The sequence below is a fragment of the Papio anubis genome, chromosome 7 (genome assembly GCF_008728515.1).
Source record: "Papio anubis isolate 15944 chromosome 7, Panubis1.0, whole genome shotgun sequence".
NCBI classification, from domain to species: domain Eukaryota; kingdom Metazoa; phylum Chordata; class Mammalia; order Primates; family Cercopithecidae; genus Papio; species Papio anubis.
Genome location: NC_044982.1, coordinates 56,592,900 through 56,613,290, shown reverse-complemented (window position 1 = coordinate 56,613,290; position 20,391 = coordinate 56,592,900). Strand labels below are relative to the sequence as shown.

The 20,391-nt window shown below is 40.3% G+C and overlaps 1 protein-coding gene across 5 annotated transcripts in view; it reads right to left on the bottom strand.

The window, feature by feature from the left end:
- NEMF (nuclear export mediator factor) overlaps window positions 1-20,391 on the bottom strand; it is a 71,808-nt gene that overhangs the window by 31,204 nt on the left and 20,213 nt on the right. For 4 of the 5 annotated variants that reach the window (XM_021941183.2, XM_021941185.2, XM_021941187.2 and 1 more), the window contains 10 exons: window positions 19,155-19,225; window positions 18,999-19,074; window positions 17,929-17,991; window positions 15,351-15,428; window positions 15,056-15,264; window positions 14,625-14,816; window positions 14,307-14,370; window positions 11,924-12,012; window positions 1,721-1,824; window positions 940-1,002 (listed from right to left, as the gene is read on the bottom strand). In XM_021941183.2, coding sequence (XP_021796875.2) covers window positions 940-1,002; window positions 1,721-1,824; window positions 11,924-12,012; window positions 14,307-14,370; window positions 14,625-14,816; window positions 15,056-15,264; window positions 15,351-15,428; window positions 17,929-17,991; window positions 18,999-19,074; window positions 19,155-19,225 — 1,009 coding nt within the window. The remainder of the gene's footprint in view (window positions 1-939; window positions 1,003-1,720; window positions 1,825-11,923; window positions 12,013-14,306; window positions 14,371-14,624; window positions 14,817-15,055; window positions 15,265-15,350; window positions 15,429-17,928; window positions 17,992-18,998; window positions 19,075-19,154; window positions 19,226-20,391) is intronic. The other variant, XM_021941184.2, reaches the window with a different exon arrangement.

The following is a 20,391-nucleotide window of genomic DNA, read 5'->3' as shown; positions in this document are numbered from 1 at the left end:
ACAGGCGTGAGCCACCACATCCAGCCAAGGCCTGTTTTAGAGACTATCCTATGGTTTACCCCAGAGATTTCATGTGCACCTAAGAATACAGGGTGAGCATCCCAAATCTGAAAATCCAAAATGCTCCAAAATCTAAAACTTTCTGAGTGCAGCATGACGACTAAAGAAAATGCCCACTGGCGTTTGCTAGAAATGTTTTGGAGCATTTTGAATCTCTGATTTTTGGATTTGGGATGCTAAACTGGTAAGTATAATGCAAATACTTCAAAATATAAAAACACTTCTGGTCCCAAGCATTTCAGATAGGATACTCAGCCTGTATTGTGCTGTTGTTAGGTAGAGTATTCTAGAGGTGTCTGTTAGATATAGTTTATAGTGTTGTTCAAGTCTTCCATTTCCTTGCTGATTCTGCGTCCAGTTATTCTATGACTGAAAGTTGGGTATTAAAGTCCTCAATTATTATTGTAGAATTCTCTCTTTCTCCCTTCAATTCTGTCAGGTCTGCTTCATGTATTCTAGGGCTCTGTTATTAGCAGCACATATAACTGTTATATCTTATCGACTGATCCTTTTATCACTATATCTTTTTTTTTTACGTGTGTGTGTGTGTGTGTGTGTATGTGTGTGTCTGTGTTTTAGAGATGAAGTCTCATTCTCTCACCCAAGCTGATCCTCCCACCTCAACTTTCTGTAGCTGGGCCCACAGGTGCATGCCACTGCACCCAGATTTTAAAAAATTATTCTAGAGGTGGGGTTTCACTGTCTTGCCCAGTCTGGTCTCAAACTCCTGGCCTCAAATAATCCTCACACTTCAGCCTCCCAAAGTGCTGGGATTACAGCCATGAGCCACCACATCTGGCCCGCTATTAAATTTTTGTCTTACACTAAAAATATTTTAAAGAAAGGAATAAAAATTCTGAATAGAAAGAAATATGTTACCTGTTGGATTCTTAATTACACAGCTAGTAGCTCCATGAAGATCAGCGTGTACATAAATGTCTCCTTAAATACAGACCAAAAAAAAATGACACTTTAAGTTCTAATTCTCTTTTTCTTTTTCTTTTTTTTTTTTTTTTTCAGATGGAGTCTCACTCTGTCGCCCAGGCTGGAGTGCAGTGGTGCGATTTCGGCTCACTGCAACTTCCGCCCCTGAGGTTCAGGCAATTCTCCCACCTCAGCCTCCCGAGTAGCTGGGATTACAGGCACACACTACCATGCCCAGCTAATTTTTTTGGTATTTTTAGTGGAGACAGGGTTTCACCATGTTGGCCAGGCTGTTCTTGAACTCCTGACCTCAGGTGATCCACCTGCCTCAGCCTCCCAAAGTGGCTGAGATTACAGGCGTGAGCCACCACACCCGGCCAAGTCCTAACTCTAAGTGTGAAAAATGATTGCAAACTTTAACACCGCAACAGTAACCTTTTAAAAATTTGACCTACAATGACTCTGAAGACTGAAAGTTATTCAATACTCTAATGTAATAGAGTATTGAAAGTCCAACACTGCAGATTAGCTCAGCAATACCATTTTAGGAATATTCACTTAAAAACTAAAAGCATCAAAACACATATTCAACAAACCATGAAGCATCATGCATCAAATCTTTCTACTAGTTAAATCTATCAAACAAAAGAGTATAACAAGAAAATGAATGCCTAATATTGAGATAACTGATCCAATCATTTAAGAGAAAATTCTTCCAAATTTTAATCTTACCTACCTGGTGTCAAGTATCTTTTCACAATTATTTCATTCTGTTGCTGATCTCGTCCACCTATAATTAGATAGTTCTCTGAGCTAATGAACCATAGAAATTTCTCAAACCTACCAAGATGAAAGAAAAAAAGTTAACTTTTCTTTATAGCTGCCTGAATTCATACCCTTTTTGCAAACAAAACACAACAGGAAGCTATCCTGCCTGTGTAGTTTAAGACAAGTTGATGGTTTAATTTTTTTTAAGGCATCAAGCTGAATTTGACTAAAAACCTATAATACAAATTGCCCTAGGATATTCTTAAGACAGTCTTAGAAAAAAGAAATTAAATTCTATATTTAAAAAAGTTACCTTCTTACTCCATATAGCCTTCTTCAACTCAGTAACTTCTAACAATAAATTACATAAAGCAAAAGTATAAAATGTCATATGGTCCTTAAGTTTAGCTTTCTTTTAGTGAGGTACTGAATAGGCTTTAGACCACTGATAAGAAAGAAATGTTGTTTTCCCACTCTGTTCTCAATAAATGAATGTAATTAATCTTTATATATATTATTTACATTGTTTTAAACACAAAAGACCAAAAATTGTCTTTAGGAGGGTAAAATTATAACTTTTCTCAAAAGACAAAGTAACTTGGGTTTTCATGATTAATACCTGCAAGATAAAAAGTATAGAGTATATTATTTGTAGGACATTTAGAAAATGACATGCAAGACAGATGAAAATAAATACTTGCTACATGATATATGACTACAGAGATTATCTTTCATATGTTTTAATCCACAATTTTTAAAACTTTTGGTTAAAAATGGTCGACTAAGCACAGATACTTAACTTAAACTCCCTAATACAATAGTGAAAGGACTTTATTACTATTTTCTAATCTGATTTTTTAATTGGGTAACACATACTCATGGTTGAATAAAATTTTTTACTTATATAAAAAAGGTCAGCCGGACACGGTGGCTCACACCTGTAATCCCAGCACTTCAGGAGACTGAGGCGGGCAGATCACGAGGTCAGGAGATCTAGACCACCCTGGTTAACACGGTGAAACCCCGTCTCTACTGAAAATACGAAAAATCAGCCGGGCATAGTGGCGGGGTCCTGCAGTCTCAGCTACACTAGAGGCAGAGGCAGGAGAATGGCATGAACCTGTGAGGCAGAGCTTACAGTGAGCCGAGATCACACCCTTGCACTCCAGTCCAGGCGACAGAGTGAGACTCCGTCTCAATAAAAAATAAAAATAAAAAAATAAAATAAAGGTAGTGAGAGATCCTGCATCCCTTCAGTTCCTGTCACTACATCAAAGAGGGAGCCATTGTGATTGGTTTTCTGAGCATCCCTCTCGAGATTCTTTACACATAGAAAAGTTAAAATATTTATCCTAATCTTCTCTTTTCTGTTGCGGGAAGTCAGGGACCCCGAATGGAGGGACCAGCTGGAGCTGTGGCAGAGGAACATAAATTGTTAAGATTTCATGGACATTTACCAGTTCCCAAACAATACTTTCATAATTTCTTACACCTGTCTTACTTTTTTTTTTTTGAGACAGAGTCTCGCTCTGTCACCCAGGCTGGAGTGCAGTGGCACAATCTCGGCTCACTGCAAGCTCCACCTCCCAGGTTCACGCCATTCTCCTGCCTCAGCCTCCCAAATAGCTAGGACTACAGGCACCTGCCACCATGCCCAGCTAATTTTTTGTATTTTTTTTAGTAGAGACATGTTAGCCAGGATGGTCTCGATCTCCTGACCTCGTGATCCACCTGCCTCGGCCTCCCAAAGTGCTGGGATTACAGGCATGAGCCACCGCACCCAGCCCTTACTTTAATCTCTTAATCCTGTTATCTTCGTAAGCTGAGGACGTACATCACCTCAGGACCACTGTGATAATTGTGTTAACTGTACAAACTGATTGTAAAACGTGTGTTTGAACAATACAAAATCAGTGCACCTTGAAAAAGAACAAAATAACAGCGATTTTCAGGGAACTAGAGAAGACAACCATAATGTCTGACTGCCTGCAGGGTCGGGCAAAATAGAGTCATATTTTCCTTCTTGCAGAGAGCCTATAAACGGACATGCAAGTAGGGAAGATATCGCTAAATTCCTTTCCTAGCAAGGAATATTAATAATCAATACCCTGGGGAAGGAATGCATTCCAGGGGGGAGGTCTATAAATGGCCACTCTGGGAGTGTCTGTCTTATGCAGTTGAGATAAAGACTGCAATACGCTCTGGTCTCCTGCAGTACCCTCAGGCATATTAGGGTGGGGAAAAAACTCTGCCCTGGTAAATTTGTGGTCAGACCAGTTCTCTGCTCTTGAACCCTGTTTTCTGTCGTTTGAGATGTTTATCAAGACAATACATGCACTGCTGAACATAGACCCTTATCAGTAATTCTGCTTTTGTCCTTTGCCTTGTGATCTTTCTTGGACCCTTATCAGGAGTTTTTGATTTTGCCCTTGTCCTGTTTCCTCAGAAGCATGTGATCTTTGTTCTCCGTTTTGCCCTTTGAAGCATGTGATCTTTGTGACCTACTCCCTGTTCTTGCACCCCCTCCCCTTTTGAAATCCTTAATAAAACTTGCTGGCTTTAAGGCTCAGGTGGGCATCATGGTCCTACCGATATGTGATGTCACCCCCGGCAGCCCAGCTGTAAAATTCCTCTCTTTGTACTCTTTCTCTTTATTTCTCAGCCGGCCGGCACTTATGGAAAATAGAAAGAAACTGTTGAAATATTGGGGGTGGGTTCCCCCAATACATTTTTAGACATAGCACAAACTGTTCTGCATATTGCTTTTTTCACCTAAAAGTACATTTTCTTCGTTGCTGAATGGACACACTACAGTTACTTAACCATTCCCCTATTGATAGTAATGAGGTCTGTAAAAAGACAAAGATATAGGGACAAAAATAATGGAAGAGAAAAATCAAAGATGTATTTTGTAATCATCCTAGTAAAGGAATGTACAGCCAAGAAGTTAATAAAAAGTAGTCAATCAAAAGGCGGCAATAATGAAGACAAAAGAGGACACAGAATAAATGGGACAAGTAAAAAGCAAATAGTAAGATGGGTAGATTTAAACCCAAATATATCAGAGATTACATTAAATATAAATGCATTAAATGCCCAGGAAAACGGCAAAGACTGTCAGACTGGAAAACAATGACAATGATACATATGATGCTCCTTTAAAATACAAGGATGGAAAGGCTGAAATATAATGATGAAAAAAGATAGGCCAGGTGAAGTGGCTTATACCTGTAATCCCAGCACTTTGGGAGGCCAAGGTAGGTGGAGCACTTGAGGTCAGGAGTTTGAGACCAGCCTGGCCAACATGGTGAAGCCTCATCTCTACTAAAAATAGAAAAATTAGCCAGGCATGGTGGCGGACGCCTGTAATCTCTGCTACTCAGAGGGCTGAGGCAGAATTGCTTGAACCCAGGAGGCAGAAGTTGCAGTGAGCCAAGATTGCACCACTGCACTTCAGCCTGGGTGACAGAGCAAGACTATGTCTCAAAAAAAAAAAAAAAAAGAAAGAAAGAAAAAAGATATACCATGTAAACACTAACCAAATGAAAGCTGAACTAGTTACACCTGACAAAGAAGGAAAAAATAATTACAATTTAGAAGGACATTTCATTAAAGTTGATAGAAGGCTCAATTCATTAGAAAGATATAACAGTTACATAGTTGTATCATCAAATTACATTGTCTCATATATAAAAAGCAAAAACTGGCAAAAGTAAAAGGAGAATGGACAAATTCGCAGAAGAATATTATAAACTTTCTGCCAATATATTTTAAACTTTAGACAAAGTCTTTAAAAAAAACACTGTTTACCAAAACTAGGAAATTTGAACAGTCCTTACATTTACTAAATAATTTGAATCTGCAATGAAAAGCTTCCCCAACGAAAACTCCAGGACTACTCAGCTTCACAGGTGAATTTCATCAGATATTTAAGAACAACTGAAAAAGGAACACTTTCCAACTTGTTTATGACACAATATGACCTTGATACCAATACCCAACAAGAACATTACAAGAAATGATAATTACAGGATGATCCTATTCAACAACAGAGATGTCAAACAAAACAGAGAGAGAGAGGAGACAAATACAACCAAATTTTGAAAGCTGGAAAACAAATGGACAAGTGATCAGACTTAAGAAGCTGAATCCTAAGCTAACGGTGAAAAAAGCAACAACAAAATTTACAATGTAAAACTCATAAAAGGCTAAACAAATGGCAGCACAAACACTTAAGGAAGTAAGAGTTTAAGATGGGAATGAAAACAGGAGGACTGGCTGAGAGTCTGTTCAAGAAGCAGTTAGTTCCACATACGTTCTTTCCAGTTAATTCCTGTTCCATTTCCTAACAGAAGGCCAGAGGTTAATTTATCTAGAAAGGGTATAAAGATCATCTCTGGACAAGGGTAAATGTGGCACAGCTATATAACCAGAAGTAATATATGTAAAACACAGCAAATAAGTAAATGAATTACTGGATCCTGAGACTCTCAGTCTATTATTTTCACTGGGCTCCCCAAATGCTGCAGCAGCCAGGTCTTCACCTTACAAGCAGGAGAGAAAAAGAATCTTTTCCGGGAAATGAGACTAGCTCAAGAGGAAAAGGGCTAAAGACAATGAAGATTCTACACAAAATGGCCAACACAGATCATTTCACAAGCCCAACCACCCAGGGAACTTCCAGTCAGCATTTTAATACCCAACCATAAAATGTAAAACGTTGAACAGACAATCAAGGAGCACCAGACATTAATGAAAGTCTCTAATGTGAAAGCTGGAGATAAAAAGCAACATTTTTAAAAAAGTGCCTGTACTCCCAGCTACTCAGCAGCCTGTGCGACAGAGCAAGGCTCTGTCTCCAAAAAAAAAGAAAAAAAAAAGAAAAAAAAAAGAGGGTGCGGTAGGGCTGATGTGGGTATGTCAAAAACAAGTTACGGTAACCTAACATGAGTAACTATAGACATCCAATATATGGCACAAGGAATACAGTTAATAACACTGTATTATATATTGGAAATTTGCTGAGAGTAGATTTTTTTAAGTGTTCTTGCCACACACACGAAAAATAGAGTATGTGAGATGATGGATATGTTAATGTGCTTGACTGTTTCATTTCATTACGCATATGTATATAATAAAAACATACTATAGACCTTAAAAATATATATATATATATATATATATATGTTTCTTTTTTTGAGACGGAGTCTCGCTCTGTTGTCCAGGCTGGAGTGCAGTGGCACGGTCTTGGCTCACTGCAACGTATGCCTCCCAGGCTCAAGTGATCCTCCCACCTTAGCCTCTCAAGTAGCTGGGACTACAGGTGTGCGCAACCACACCTAGCTAATTTTTGTACTTTCTGTAGAGACGGGGTTTTGCCATGTTGCCCAGGCTGGTCTCGAACTCCTCATCTCAGGTTATCTGCCCGCCTATGGCCTCCCAAAGTGCTGGGATTACAGGAGTAAGCCACTGCACCCTGTCTTTACAGAAAAATCTTGAAAAGCAGAGAGTTCTGAATGTTGATGTCCCTGAGACAGAGCAATTGCATGTACCCAAAGTCTGTGTGTTTTCATCTGTGAGCATCTGGTCCAGTGCCCTCCCTTCACTTGCTCCGAGGGTACAGGATGTTGTGATAACCATTAGCTAATTACCTTTGGGAAATGATTTCAGAGCATTAGAGTGCTATTTCAGCCATCTATTTGCTTTTTTTTGAGACAAAGTCTCGCTCTATTGCCCAGACTGGAGTGCAGTGGCACGATCTTGGCTCACTGCAACCTCCGCCTCCCAGGTTCAAGCGATTCTTCTGCCTCAGCCTCCAGAGTAGTTTGGTCTACAGGCACAAGCCACCACACCTGGCTAATTTTTGTATTTTTAGTAGAAACGGGATTTCACCTTATTGGCCAGGCTGGTCTCGAACTCCTGATCTCGTCATCCACCCGCCTTGGCCTCCCAAAATGCTGGGATTACAGGCATAAGCCACCATGGCTGGCTCCCATTTCCTTTTGTTTCACAGCAGGCAACTGTCTGTTTGTTGAAATGACACATTTGATCCTTTTTTTTTTTTGAGATGGAGTCTTGTTCTGTTGCCCAGGCTGGAGTGCAGTGGCCGGATCTCAGCTCACTGCAAGCTCCGCCTCCCGGGTTTATGCCATTCTCCTGCCTCAGCCTCCCGAGTAGCTAGGACTATAGGCGCCCACCACCATGCCCGGCTATTTTGTGTGTGTGTGTGTGTGTATTTTTTTAATAGAGACAGGGTTTCACCATGTTAGCCAGGATGGTCTCAATCTCCTGACCTCGTGATCCACCCGTCTTGGCCTCCCAAAGTGCTGAGATTATAGGCTTGAGCCACCGCGCCCGGCCCATTTGATCCTTTTTAAGGCTCGAAGAAAAGTTAACGAATATCTTTTGAGTTTGGTGCCACGACAGAGTCATTCCTCAAAGCTGTCAGCACTTATGCGCTGTCCTCTGGTATGCATGACTGCATGACTTTGCTTAAGTTCCTTACCCTCTCTGTTTCAGATTCTGAAAGTATTGTATCAAGAGGTAATAATGGGCTGGGTGTGGTGGCTCATGCCCATAAGCCCGGCACTTTGGAAGGCCAAGTAGAGTGGATCACTTGAGGTCAGGAGTTTTGAGACTAGCCTGGCCAATATGGTGAAATCCATCTCTACTGAAAATACAAAAGTTAGGCATGGGGGTGCACACCTGTAGTCCCAGCTACTTGGGAGGCTTAGGCAGGAGATCCCTTGAGCCCAGGAGGTGAGGGCTGCAGTGACCGAGATTGCGCCACTGTACTCCAGTGTGGGCAACAGAGCTAGGACTCTGTCTCAAAGAAAAAAAAAGTAATAATGGCAGGGCCAGGCATGGTGGCTTTTGTCTGTAATCCCAGCACTTTGGGAGGCTGAGGTGGGAGGATCGCTTGAGCCCAGGAGTTCGAGATCAGCCTGGGCAATACTGAAAGATCCCATCTCTACTAAAAAAAAAAAAAGAGGTAATGGTGGCTCCCTTCCTCTCATTAACACACTCCAGGGATGAAAAGGATGACAATGTCTATGTGTGTGATAGATTGTGGAAAGACTACCACACCATGTTAAGTGAAGAAAGGGAGTACATCTGCTGAACAGATTAACTTCTGGTCTCCAATCAGTATGTGTGGTGGGGTAGGGGGACTGCATGACTTTAACTTTTTGTTTTTCAGAGGTCTAGCATTATTGGAGTCCCCTTAGATAATTTTTTTTTTTTTTTGAGACAGAGTCTTGCTCTGTCACCCAGGCTAGAGTGCCTGGATCTTGGCTTACTGAAACCTCTGCCTCCCAAGTTCAAGCGATTCTCATTCCTCGGCCTCCCTAGTAGCTCGGATTACAAGCATCCGCCACCACACTCAGCTAATGTTTTTTGTAATTTTTTTAGTAGAGATGGGTTTTCACCATGTTGGCCAGGTTGGTCTTGAACTCCTAACCTCCAGTTATCTACCTGTCTTGGTCTCCCAAAGTGCTAGGATTACATGCGTAAGCACCACTGCACCCAGCCTAAATATATATAATTAAATACAATTTAAAAAGAAACAACTTAGAGAAGACAGAGACTTGCAAAAAAGAATACTAAAAAAATTTAATACATCAAAACTATTCTCAGAGAGCTAAAAGAAACTAAAGCAGAAACGTATTTATTTTTTTAAAAAGGTATATTCCAAGAACCAAAAAAAGTCCTCTCTTTTTTTGCCAGGAACACTATGTTGAGGAGAGAGTTCTTAAAATTAAAAACATGATAGGAAGTAATAAAAAATTCAGTGGAAGGATTTGGTGAAAGATAAAGCTGAGGAAACTCCCAGGATGTAGAGCAAAATGATAGATTTGATAAGAGAAAATACAACAAAATTGCAGGACTGGTCTAGGGGGTCCCATATCTTAAAAACAAGATTTCCAGAAGGAAAAGAAAAAAGAAAGCAGAGGTCAGGCAGCTTTTCAAGAACTATTTCCAGAAAATGTCTCAGAACTGAAAGTTTCTGAATTAAAATAGCCCACAAAGTATCCAACATAATGGATTAAAACATCACCACCAACCCCAATTGTAAAATTTTGAAAAATTTGGAGAAAAAATTGGGAGGGGAGAAAATCTACAAGCTTGTAGAAAGGCAAAAACAAGTTTCATGTAAAATCTCAACTATCAGCCAGGTGTGGTGGCTCATACCTGTAATCCCAGCACTTTGGGAGGCTGAGGCGGGCGGATCACTTGAGGCCAGCAGTTAGAGACAAGCCTGGGCAACATGGCAGAAACCTTTCTCTACTAAACATACAAATATTAGTTGGGCATGGTGGCGGGCACCTGTAATCCCAGCTACTCAGGAGGCTGAGACAGGAGAATCACGTGAACCTGGGAGGCGGAGGTTGCAGTGAGCCAAGATCATGCCACTGCACTCCAGCCTGGGCAACAAAGTAAGACTCTGTCTCAAAAAAACAAAATAAAAAATAAAATAAAATATCAACTATCAAAATAATACCAGATTTCTCAAGTTACTATAATGAAGCAATACCTTTAAAAGTCTGAGGAGGCAGGGTGTGGTGGCTCACGCCTATAATCCCAACACTTTGGGAGGCTGAGCCGGGTGGATCACGAGGTCAGGAGTTCGAGACCAGGGTTGGCCAGTAAGGTAAAACCCCATCTCTACTAAAAATACAAAAATTAGCTGGGTGTGGTGGTGGGTGCCTATAATCCCAGCTACTCGGGAGGCTGAGGCATGAGAATCACTTGAAACCAGAAGGCAGAGGTTGCAGGGAGCCAAGACTGCGCCACTGTACTCCAGCCTGGGCAATAAAAGTGAAACTCTATCACAAAAAAAAAAAAAAAAAAAAAAAAAAAGGTCTGAGGAAAACGTATTTTCATAGTAGAATTCTATATTTAATTTTTTTTTTTTTAAGAGATGGGGTTTGGCATGTTGCACAGGCTAGTCTCGAACTCCAGAGGTCAAGAGATCCACCCACCTCAGCCTCCCAGAGTGCTGACATTACAGGAATGGGCCACCATGCCCAGCCCAGTCAAACTATAAGAGTAAAATGTTTTATACATTGGAGACCTCAAAAACTTTGCCTTCTATACACCATTTCTTGTGAAGCTTCTGGAACACACACTCTTTCAACCAAGAAACAGATCCAGAAAAGAGTTTCCAAAACAGAGAAGGTAAAGATAACTTCCAAGATAACAATAAAAGGAAATTATATGATGCTTAGAGAGAACCAATCTAAAATTAAGTAAGTCAAAAAGCTACAGGAGAGACTTCTGACCTCTGCAAGATAATATTGATTGAATTCCAATGTGTCTGAACACACTTGGAAGATAATATTTAGATAAATTAGTGATAAGAACAAAAATAAAAAGCTAATGAAATGACAATTAGTAACTTCAGGGAAGATTTTTAAAACTGAGCAAGGAAGGAAAAAGAAAACAGAATTCTATGTGGGTCAGCTATAACATATAAATTATATGACTAATTTAAATATTTATAATGATGCCAATGCTATTAATCTTGACAAAACTATGCTGTAACTGTGTGTGTATGTAATGGAACACAAGTGGAAAGAGGGAAATCCTCATCTTTCCCAGCGGGAAGTTAGTAAGAGTGTAAAACAGAAAAATTAAGAAGCAGCAATATAAGCACACTACTAAGATAAATAAAGGCAAATATCAAAACAATCAACTGAAAGAGCTAAAAGTAGTTTTCTTCAGAGAGCAGGCAATAGGAGTAAAGGTGAGGAACTAGAGAGCTAGCTGAGTGCAGAAACGTATGCCTGTAATCCAGCACTGAAGCTGAGACAGGAGAATCTCTTGAGCTTAGAAGTGTGAGACCAGCCTGGGCAACAAACTGAGACCCTGCCTCTACAGAAAATTCAAACATTAGCTGGGCACGGTGCCATGTGCCTGTAGTCTCAGCTACTTGGGAGGCTGAGGTGGGAGAACTGCTTGAGCCCAGGAGGTCAAAGCTACAGTGAGCCATGTTCACACCACTGTATTCCACCCTGGGTGACAGAGACCCTGTCTCAAACAAACCAACAAAAAATTGCAGAGCTACTGGTTTTGTAACAAGCTTTGTAGAACTGTTTGACTTTTCTAAACAATGTGCACGGATAATTTTAATAAAAACAAAAACTAAATTTGAAAGAGACAGAACACTTACCAATACACTTTTCTTGCTTTTTGAATAGAAGTAACAGTCTGAACTTCTTTTAATGTTTGCTTTGTTTTCTTTTCTGCTGATTTGAATGCCTATTTATAGAAAAGAGTTTTAAAAATAATTTGCTAAGAATTTATTTAAATAACACCAAAGTAAATAACGGGGCAAGAAATTTTTTAAATGTCACAAAATGGCACAATCTACACACACACACACACACACACACACAAATATGAATACTTGAAAGTAATAAATGAAAATATTTTTGCCTTAAGTATTAAAATAATCCAAACCAAAGAATTACTATATGAAAATATTTGCCCAAGACCTACAAATTAATAAATACATTGTCATTTTCTAGATACTGAGTACCTATCATGTGCTAGGTTCTAGGCTAGATGCCATTAGAGATACAAGAGTGAACAAGATGGACAAAGCCCCCACTCCCACCCCACTAGGTCTAGAAGAGACAACTATTAATCATATAATCCTTTAAATAAACATATAATGGTAAGTGCTTCTAAAGATGCTATACGAGTATAACAAGGAAACCCGATTTATATTGGATTATGGTCAAAGAAGGTATCTCTGAGGAAATGACATTTAAGCTGAATCCTCAATGACTAATGGGGTTATCAGGCAGAAAATAGGAAAAAGGGGATTATAAGCAAAAAAAAAAAAGGACCAGCAAGCAGTAATCAAGGGAAAAATGTCAAGAAATGAGGCTGAAGCAGTAGAAAGAGGGCCAAGTCATGAAGGCCACTCATTTAACAGCTATTAAAGTGCCTATTCTGTACCAGGCAATATTCCAGGGATTGGGATGCAGCAACGAACCACACAAAGATTCTACTTTCATGCAATCTATATTCTAGAGGGAATCCAGAAAAAATAAACATATGTTGGGCTGGGGGGAGTGTTTTTCAAGAAAAAAATATGGCAAAATACAGAGATTCAGGGTGGTACTATCGTCAGCAATGAGTGGTCAAGGAAAGATTCTCTGATTAAATCTCATTTAAGTAGATATGTAAATGAAGAGAGGCGTCAAACTGAAAATTCCAGGTAGAGAGAACAGCAAGGGCAAAGACCCTGAGAGTGGAGCATGTGCCATTTTTTATGAACAGCTAAGATCCCAGTGTAGCCAGAAAGAGTGTATGAGAGGACGAATGCAGGTGATGCAGTCAGAGGGGAGCAGGTCTCCTGTCCTTGAAGGATAGGAGAAGGGCTCTGAATTGTATTAAGACAGGAAGCAACTGGAAGATTTTGTCCAGAGAGAAAGGACTTCACTTTTGATTTATTTATTTTAATATATTTTTTGGGACAGAGTCTCGCTCTGTCACCCAGACTAGAGTGCAATGGCATGATCTCAGCTCACTGTAACCTCCATCTCCTGGGTTCATTTGATTCTCCCACCTCAGCCGCCTGAGTACCTGGGATTACAGGTACCCGCCATCATGTTGGGCTAATTTTTGTATTTTCAATACATATGGGGGTCTCACCATGTTGGCCAGGATGGTCTCAAACTCCTGGCTTCAAGTGATTCACCGGCCTCGGCCTTCCAAAGTGCTGGGATTACAGGCGTGAACCATCACATCCAGTTGAAAGGATCACAACGGGCCTACATGTGGTGGCTCACACCTGTAATCCCAGCATTTCGGGAGACCAAGGGTCAAGGCCCGAAGCGGGCAGATCACCTGAGGCCAGCAGTTTGAGACCAGCCTGACCAACATGGCGAAACCCCGTCTCTACTAAAATTACAAAAAGCAGCTGGGCGTGGTGGCGGGCACCTGTAATCCTAGCTACTCAGGAGGCTGAGGTGGGAGAATCGCTTGAACCGGGGAGGCAGAAGTTGCAGTGAGCTGAGATCAAGCCATTGCACTCCAGCCTGAGCAATAAGAGTGAAACTCCATCTCAAAAAAAAAAGGGGGGATCACAATGGTGGTTATGTGGAGAACAGATTGTAGTGGGAAAAGAGGAGAAGGAGAGAGACCCAATAAGACACTACTATCATAGTCCATGTGAACAAAGAGATGATACGGGACTGACCAGTGGAAATAATGAGCAGTAGCTAGATTCTGGCTATACTTTAAAGGAAGAACCAAAATGATTTACTGATGGATTGCATGATTTATGGGAAAAGAGTCCAGGATATCACAAACGTTTTTAACCTGAGTGAACAGAAAAATGAAGGTGCTATTTACTGAGATGAAGAATGGGGGAGGAGCAGACGTGGGGGGAAAAAATACTGGAAATACATACATTTAAAGCAAAGTTAAGTTTGAAATATACTTCTGAATTAGAAAATCTCATTTAAACAGAAGAAATAATTATGTCCATTAAATTAAGCAGGCAAAAACAACTAACATTCACTCTAAGAAATACTCAGTACCTTCTCAGCAGCTTCAACTGTTTTTTGTGTCTTCTTAGCAGCATATCTCTTGTGATCATAATACCTAGAAAAGCACATTTCTCTTAAATTTTAAGTAAAATATTTATTCTTTAGTTTTCTACTTAGTTCTAACTTTACAAATTCTCAAATTATACAGAACAAATCAGAATAAACTGTATAATTAACAAAACTAAGTTTAAAAAAGTATTTTCACCCAAAAAAAAGTATGCATATACAGGTGAAATGTAAAAGTTTTTTTAACATCCTTAATTTACTGCAGATAATACTTGGCCTAAAATTTAAAGTTAAATGACTTACTTTTTGGCATTGGCATATGCTGACAAGCTGAGATCAACATCTACAAGTAAGGGCTTATTTTTCTGAGGCTTCTGCAGCTGTTTATTCTTTTGTTTTTTCTTTTTTCCTTTTGGTGGTTCAGTTTCATTTTTTTCAACACTGACGTCACCATCAACATCATCATCTTCCTCCTCTGATAACAAGTATGGATTTCTATTAAAAATATTCAATAGTATTTCACTAACGTCAATGACATCACTTTTTTTATTTTCAATTTTCTTCTTTGATAAAATTATAAATGGTTTACAGTACTGACAGTTTCATTATTTAATCTAAATTAGTTTTTTCCCTTTCTCTGAGAATTTGAAAATATGAAGAAAAAATGTTTAATACAGTGAACAATTAACAAAATAAAGACAAGCATTAACTGCTTGACTAGGAGTCAAACTTACCTTAGCAGCATTGTAACATGATTTGTTTGTAGTTTTAATTCTTTGATTGCACTTGCAACAGGGTCTCCTTGAGCCTGGGCTTCTTTCACAATTAACCCAATTTCTGTCCAATCTATCTGGTTAGCTAAAGCACTTCGAACTACCTGAATGGCTCTGTCAACTATTTGTAGGTTCATTTCTATGAGCTCTCCTTTCAGTTTGTCTATTTCCTTAAGAAACAAACCACACACATTTACTACATTGTCAGTTAAAGTTAACATTTTTGAGAAAGCACTGAGAAAGCCAAACATAATACCTGAGCCTGCTGAAGAGCTTCCAATCTGTTTTCGTGATCCTTTCGAACATTATCTAATTTCTTCAATGCTTGTTTTTCCTTTTATTGGCAAAACACATTTTTTAAAAATTAGATTTCTCCTACCTCATGACACTCCTCTTTTACTTCCCAACATTCACTATCCTGACCCCATCTATGCTGTTATCTAGCTGGCTGAAGTTCCCATAGTCTACCACCCTCGGCCGATCCCACTACAACGAGTTCCATGCCCCAAAATTACTTCTCCTGTCTCCCTAACTCCCATTCCCTATATAGAAAGGTACTTTGATTACAGGTTACTGTGTATATAAGATACGCCCTTAATACCCCTGGCATTATTCAAACAGGCAGAAATCAAGACATTTTTTCCTATGGCACAAAAGTAAAGTTTTGGAGAACAAATTCTTTATTTTTTTTTAAATAACAGAGACAAGGTCCTGCTATGTTGCCCAGGCTGCTCTTGAACGTCTGAGCTCAATCCTCCCACCTCGGCCTCCCAGAGTGCTGGGATTACAGGCCTGAGCCACTGCACCTGGCAGGGAATGAATTCTTAAAGAGCATAAACTACTAAATAACTTTTTATTTTTTGCTGCTTTTGATTTTCTCAGAACTATTTCCAGTATTTTACAGAAGCTTTTTCCCGTAAATTAGTAAGACAGGCTCATGGTAGTTATTTGACCTTCTATATGGCATTTTATCATATATTATCTACATTTCAAGGTTATCAATTTGGGGGCAAAATTTCTAACACTAGTAATATCATCAATTAGGCCGGGAGCGGTGGCTAAAGCCTGTAATCCCAGCACTTTGGGAGGCCGAGATGGGCGGATCACGAGGTCAGGAGATTGAGACCATACTGGCTAACACAGTGAAATCCCGTCTCTACTAAAAAAAATACAAAAAAACTAGCCAGGCAAGGTGGCGGGCGCCTGTAGTACCAGCTACTCCGGAGGCTGAGGCAGGAGAATGGCGTAAATCTGGGAGGCGGAGCTTGCAGTGAGCCGAGATCCGGCCACTGCACTGCAGCCTGGGCGACAGAGCAAGACTCTGTCTCAAAAAAAAAAAAAATCATCAATTAATGAGTATTTAAATGCTAGATGAAGTATTTAAATGCTAGACGAAATATTTTTTAAAATTTAGATAGTAAGAATGGTGACTATTAAGACACCCATAAAAACATAGGGTTCAGTTTACTAGCCAAAGTGCTGACACCATGTGGTAATTACATGATGTATATAATTCATCTGACTGGCCTACCTGCTTTGAAACTGTGCTATGATTAACTAACTTTTTTTTTCTCTTTTGAGACGGAGTTTCGCTCTTGTCGCCCAGGCTGGAGTGCAATGGCATGATCTCGGCTCACCGCAACCTCCGCCACCCAGGTTCAAGCAACTCTCCTGCCTCAGCCTTCCGAGTAGCTGGGATTACAGGAATGCACCACCATGCCTGGCTAATTTTTTTGTATTTTTAGCGGAGATGGGGTTTCTGCATGTTGGTCAGGTTGGTCTCTAACTCCTAACCTCAGGTGATCCACCCACCTCGGCCTTCCAAAGTGCTGGGATTACAAGCGTGAGCCACCGCGCCCGGCTTATGATCAACTAATTTTTTAAAACTGAAGGAGAAGTGGTACAGGGATTCAAACAATTTGATTTTTTTTTTTTCTTTAAGACAGAGTATCACTCTGTCGCCCAGGCTGGAGTGCAGTAGCACAGTCTCAGCTCACTGCAACCTCCGCCTCCCAGGGTCAAACAATTCTCGTGCCTCAGGCTCCTGAGTAGCTGGACTACAGACACCCATACCACACCCCGCTAATTTTCGTATTTCCAGTAGAGACGGGGTTTCACCATGTTGGCCAGGCTGTTCTCGAACTCCTGATCTCAAGTGATCTGCCCGCCTCGGCCTGCCAAAGTGTTGGAATTTACAGGTGTGCGCCACCGCGCCCAGCCTCAAATAATTTGAAATTTTTGCACACATATTTTAAGACTACTTTTGAAAAAATCAAATCCCCTTCAAATCAAGAGTGACTATTAACAACTTATGAAACTGTTCTGCAGCAAATGCTCTAAAAACATGGTTAAATACGCTGGGAAAATACTGTACGTCACTTCTTTTGGAGTCATGATACACAGAAAACATATTAAGACCTAGCTTTAAAGTCCATTTAAAAAAGAAACAATATAATGATAAACAATATCTCCTCCTCTAGCCTATTTAAAATCTCCCTAGAACAGTATCTCCTTAACAGTAATGTTTTGAGAAGCTTTGGGTTGTTCTGAACAAACCACATTAAGGTGTAAAGCACAGGCCTCACCTTCCCACTGTATTTTCCTTTTTTTACATAATACCTGAAATACTCATGAAACAAATGAGGACATACTTTTCAACAATAAAATCCCCCATGGACCTTCTTCATAAACCTCTATCACAAATAAAGAGGCAGGTCAGAGAGTTCCTGTACTACTTCTTACACTCTTTCTGAAAGGCTACCCTTTCCTGTATCATCTACCCATCAAACCACTGAAGATTACCTGGTTTAATATGTGTTTTTAATAATACATACCTGTTGTAAAGCTTTTAAGTCAATTTTCTGGCCTTCTATCTTGGAATAAAATTCATCCACGGCCTTATTAAAAAAACAGACAAACAACTAGTTGAAAAAAAAAAGCACGATCTCTACTTGAATTTGCAACACAGAATTTTATTTTACTTTTTTTTTGAGACAGAGTCTTGCTCTGTTGCCCAGCCTGGATTGCAGTGGCGCGATCTTGGCTCACTGCAACTTCCACCTTCCAGGTTCAAGTGATTCTCCTGCCTCAGCCTCTCAAATAGCTGGGACTACAGGCACACCCCACCACATACTACTAATTTTTGTAGTTTTTCGTTGAGACAGGGTTTCACTGTGTTGGCCAGTCTGGTCTTGAACTCCTGACCTCAAGTGATCCGCCTGCCTTGTCCTCCCAAAATGCTGAGATTATAGGCATGATCCAGCATGCCCAGCTGCATACACAGAATTTTAGATTCCATTGTGTTTCATAACACCACTCAAAGAACTTGAACAGATTTCCAGTAAATGTATTATTTGGCTAAACAGTATCAAGAATCAAATGAAGTTCAAATCTCTGGTCCTTCATCCTAAAATAAAGTGGCAACAATTATTTCCAACAGCTGTATCTGTGACTACACTGATCTTTAATGCCCAGATTCATAGTGAATGTAAAGCAAGTATAGTTTCAATTCCTCAATAGAAGCAAGTTGATATTAACAGCTCATATCATGCTAACTAACTGGTAAAGAAACAGAATGGGGCCGGGCGCGGTGGCTCAAGCCTGTAATCCCAGCACTTTGGGAGGCCGAGACGGGCGGATCACGAGGTCAGGAGATCAAGACCATCCTGGCTAACACGGTGAAACCCCGTCTCTACTAAAAAATACAAAAATCTAGCCGGGCGAGGTGGCGGGCGCCTGTAGTCCCAGCCACTCGGGAGGCTGAGGCAGGAGAAATGGCGTAACCCTGGGAGGCGGAGCTTGCAGTGAGTTGAGATCCGGCCACTGCACTCCAGCCTGGGCGACAGAGCGAGACTCCGCCTCAAAAAAAAAAAAAAAAAAAAAAGAAACAGAATGGAACACCCACCTTGTCAAATGATTCAAATTCTATATATGGACATTGTGAATGTTGAGAAAACAGGAAAGGATGAAACTCCTCGTACCTGTAAAACATATTTATTATATCACAGTCAAGAACATTAACAAACATCCAAAGCAAATTGACCCATGCCTATATGCTTACGTGAGTATGTCTTCAACTGGTTTATCTGCTTCCAAGCTTGGTTTTATTTCTCTTTTCTGAATGATATATCCCTACAAAAATCCAGTATTAAAATCATTCCTATTCATAATTAACAAAGATTTACTTTCTTTCTTTCTTTCTTTTTTTTAATACAGAATCTCACTCGCTCCATCACCCAGGCTCGAGTGCAGTGGTGTATTCTTGGCTCACAGCAACCTCTGCCTCCTGGTTCAAGCGATTCTCATGCCTCAGCCTCCCAAGGAGCTAGGATTACAGGTGTGCACCACCATACCTGGCTAATTTTTGTATTTTTAGTAGAGACACAGGTTTTGCCATGATGGCCAGGGTGGTCTTGAACTCTTGGTCTCAAGTGATCCGCCCACCTTGGCCTCCAAAAGTGCTGGGATCACAGGTGTGAGCCACTGCACCTGGCCCAAAGATTTAGTTTCTGTGACTGATATTAATTTGCACCTAGCCCAAAGGTTTACTTTCTATGACTGGAATTAATTTTAATTTTCTATAAATAGAGTTATACTTTGAAAAGGGAAGAAAAACAATCATAAGCTCCAAGGTAATTCAGAAAATGCTTAATGGCTGGGAACTGTAAATCACAACATTTTTGAAAAGGGCTGACAAATGAAAATGTGCTTCTCTATCTAAAACAACTAAAGAAATAATTGTAAATTCCTCAACTTTTCTGAAGAGCCAATACTAACCTGTCATTGTACTTTCTATAAAAGGGAACAGAAAAAAACTTACAAACCAACAGAAATTTTTAAAACACTATCCTGGGTCGGGTGCAGTGGCCCATGTCTATGATCCCAGCACTTTGGGAGGCTGAGGTGGGCAGATCACTTGAGGTCAGGAGTTCGAGACCAGCCTGGCCAACATGGTGAAACCCCATCTCTACTGAAAATATAAAAACTGGCCAGGCATGGTGGCACGTGCCTATAGTCCCAGCTCCTCGGGAGGCTGAGACAGGAGAACCACTTCAACCAGGGAGGTAGAGGTTGCAATGAGCCAAGATCGTGCCACTGCACTCCAGCCTGGGTAACAGAGCAAGACTGTCTCAAAAAACAAAACAAAACAAAACAAAAACATCCTGGCTGGGCGCGGTGGCTCACGCCTGTAATCCTAGCACTTTGGGAGGCTGAGGTGGGTGGGTCACAAGGTCAGGAGATGGAGACCATCCTGGCTAACATGATGAAACCCCGTCTCTACTAAAAATACAAAAAAA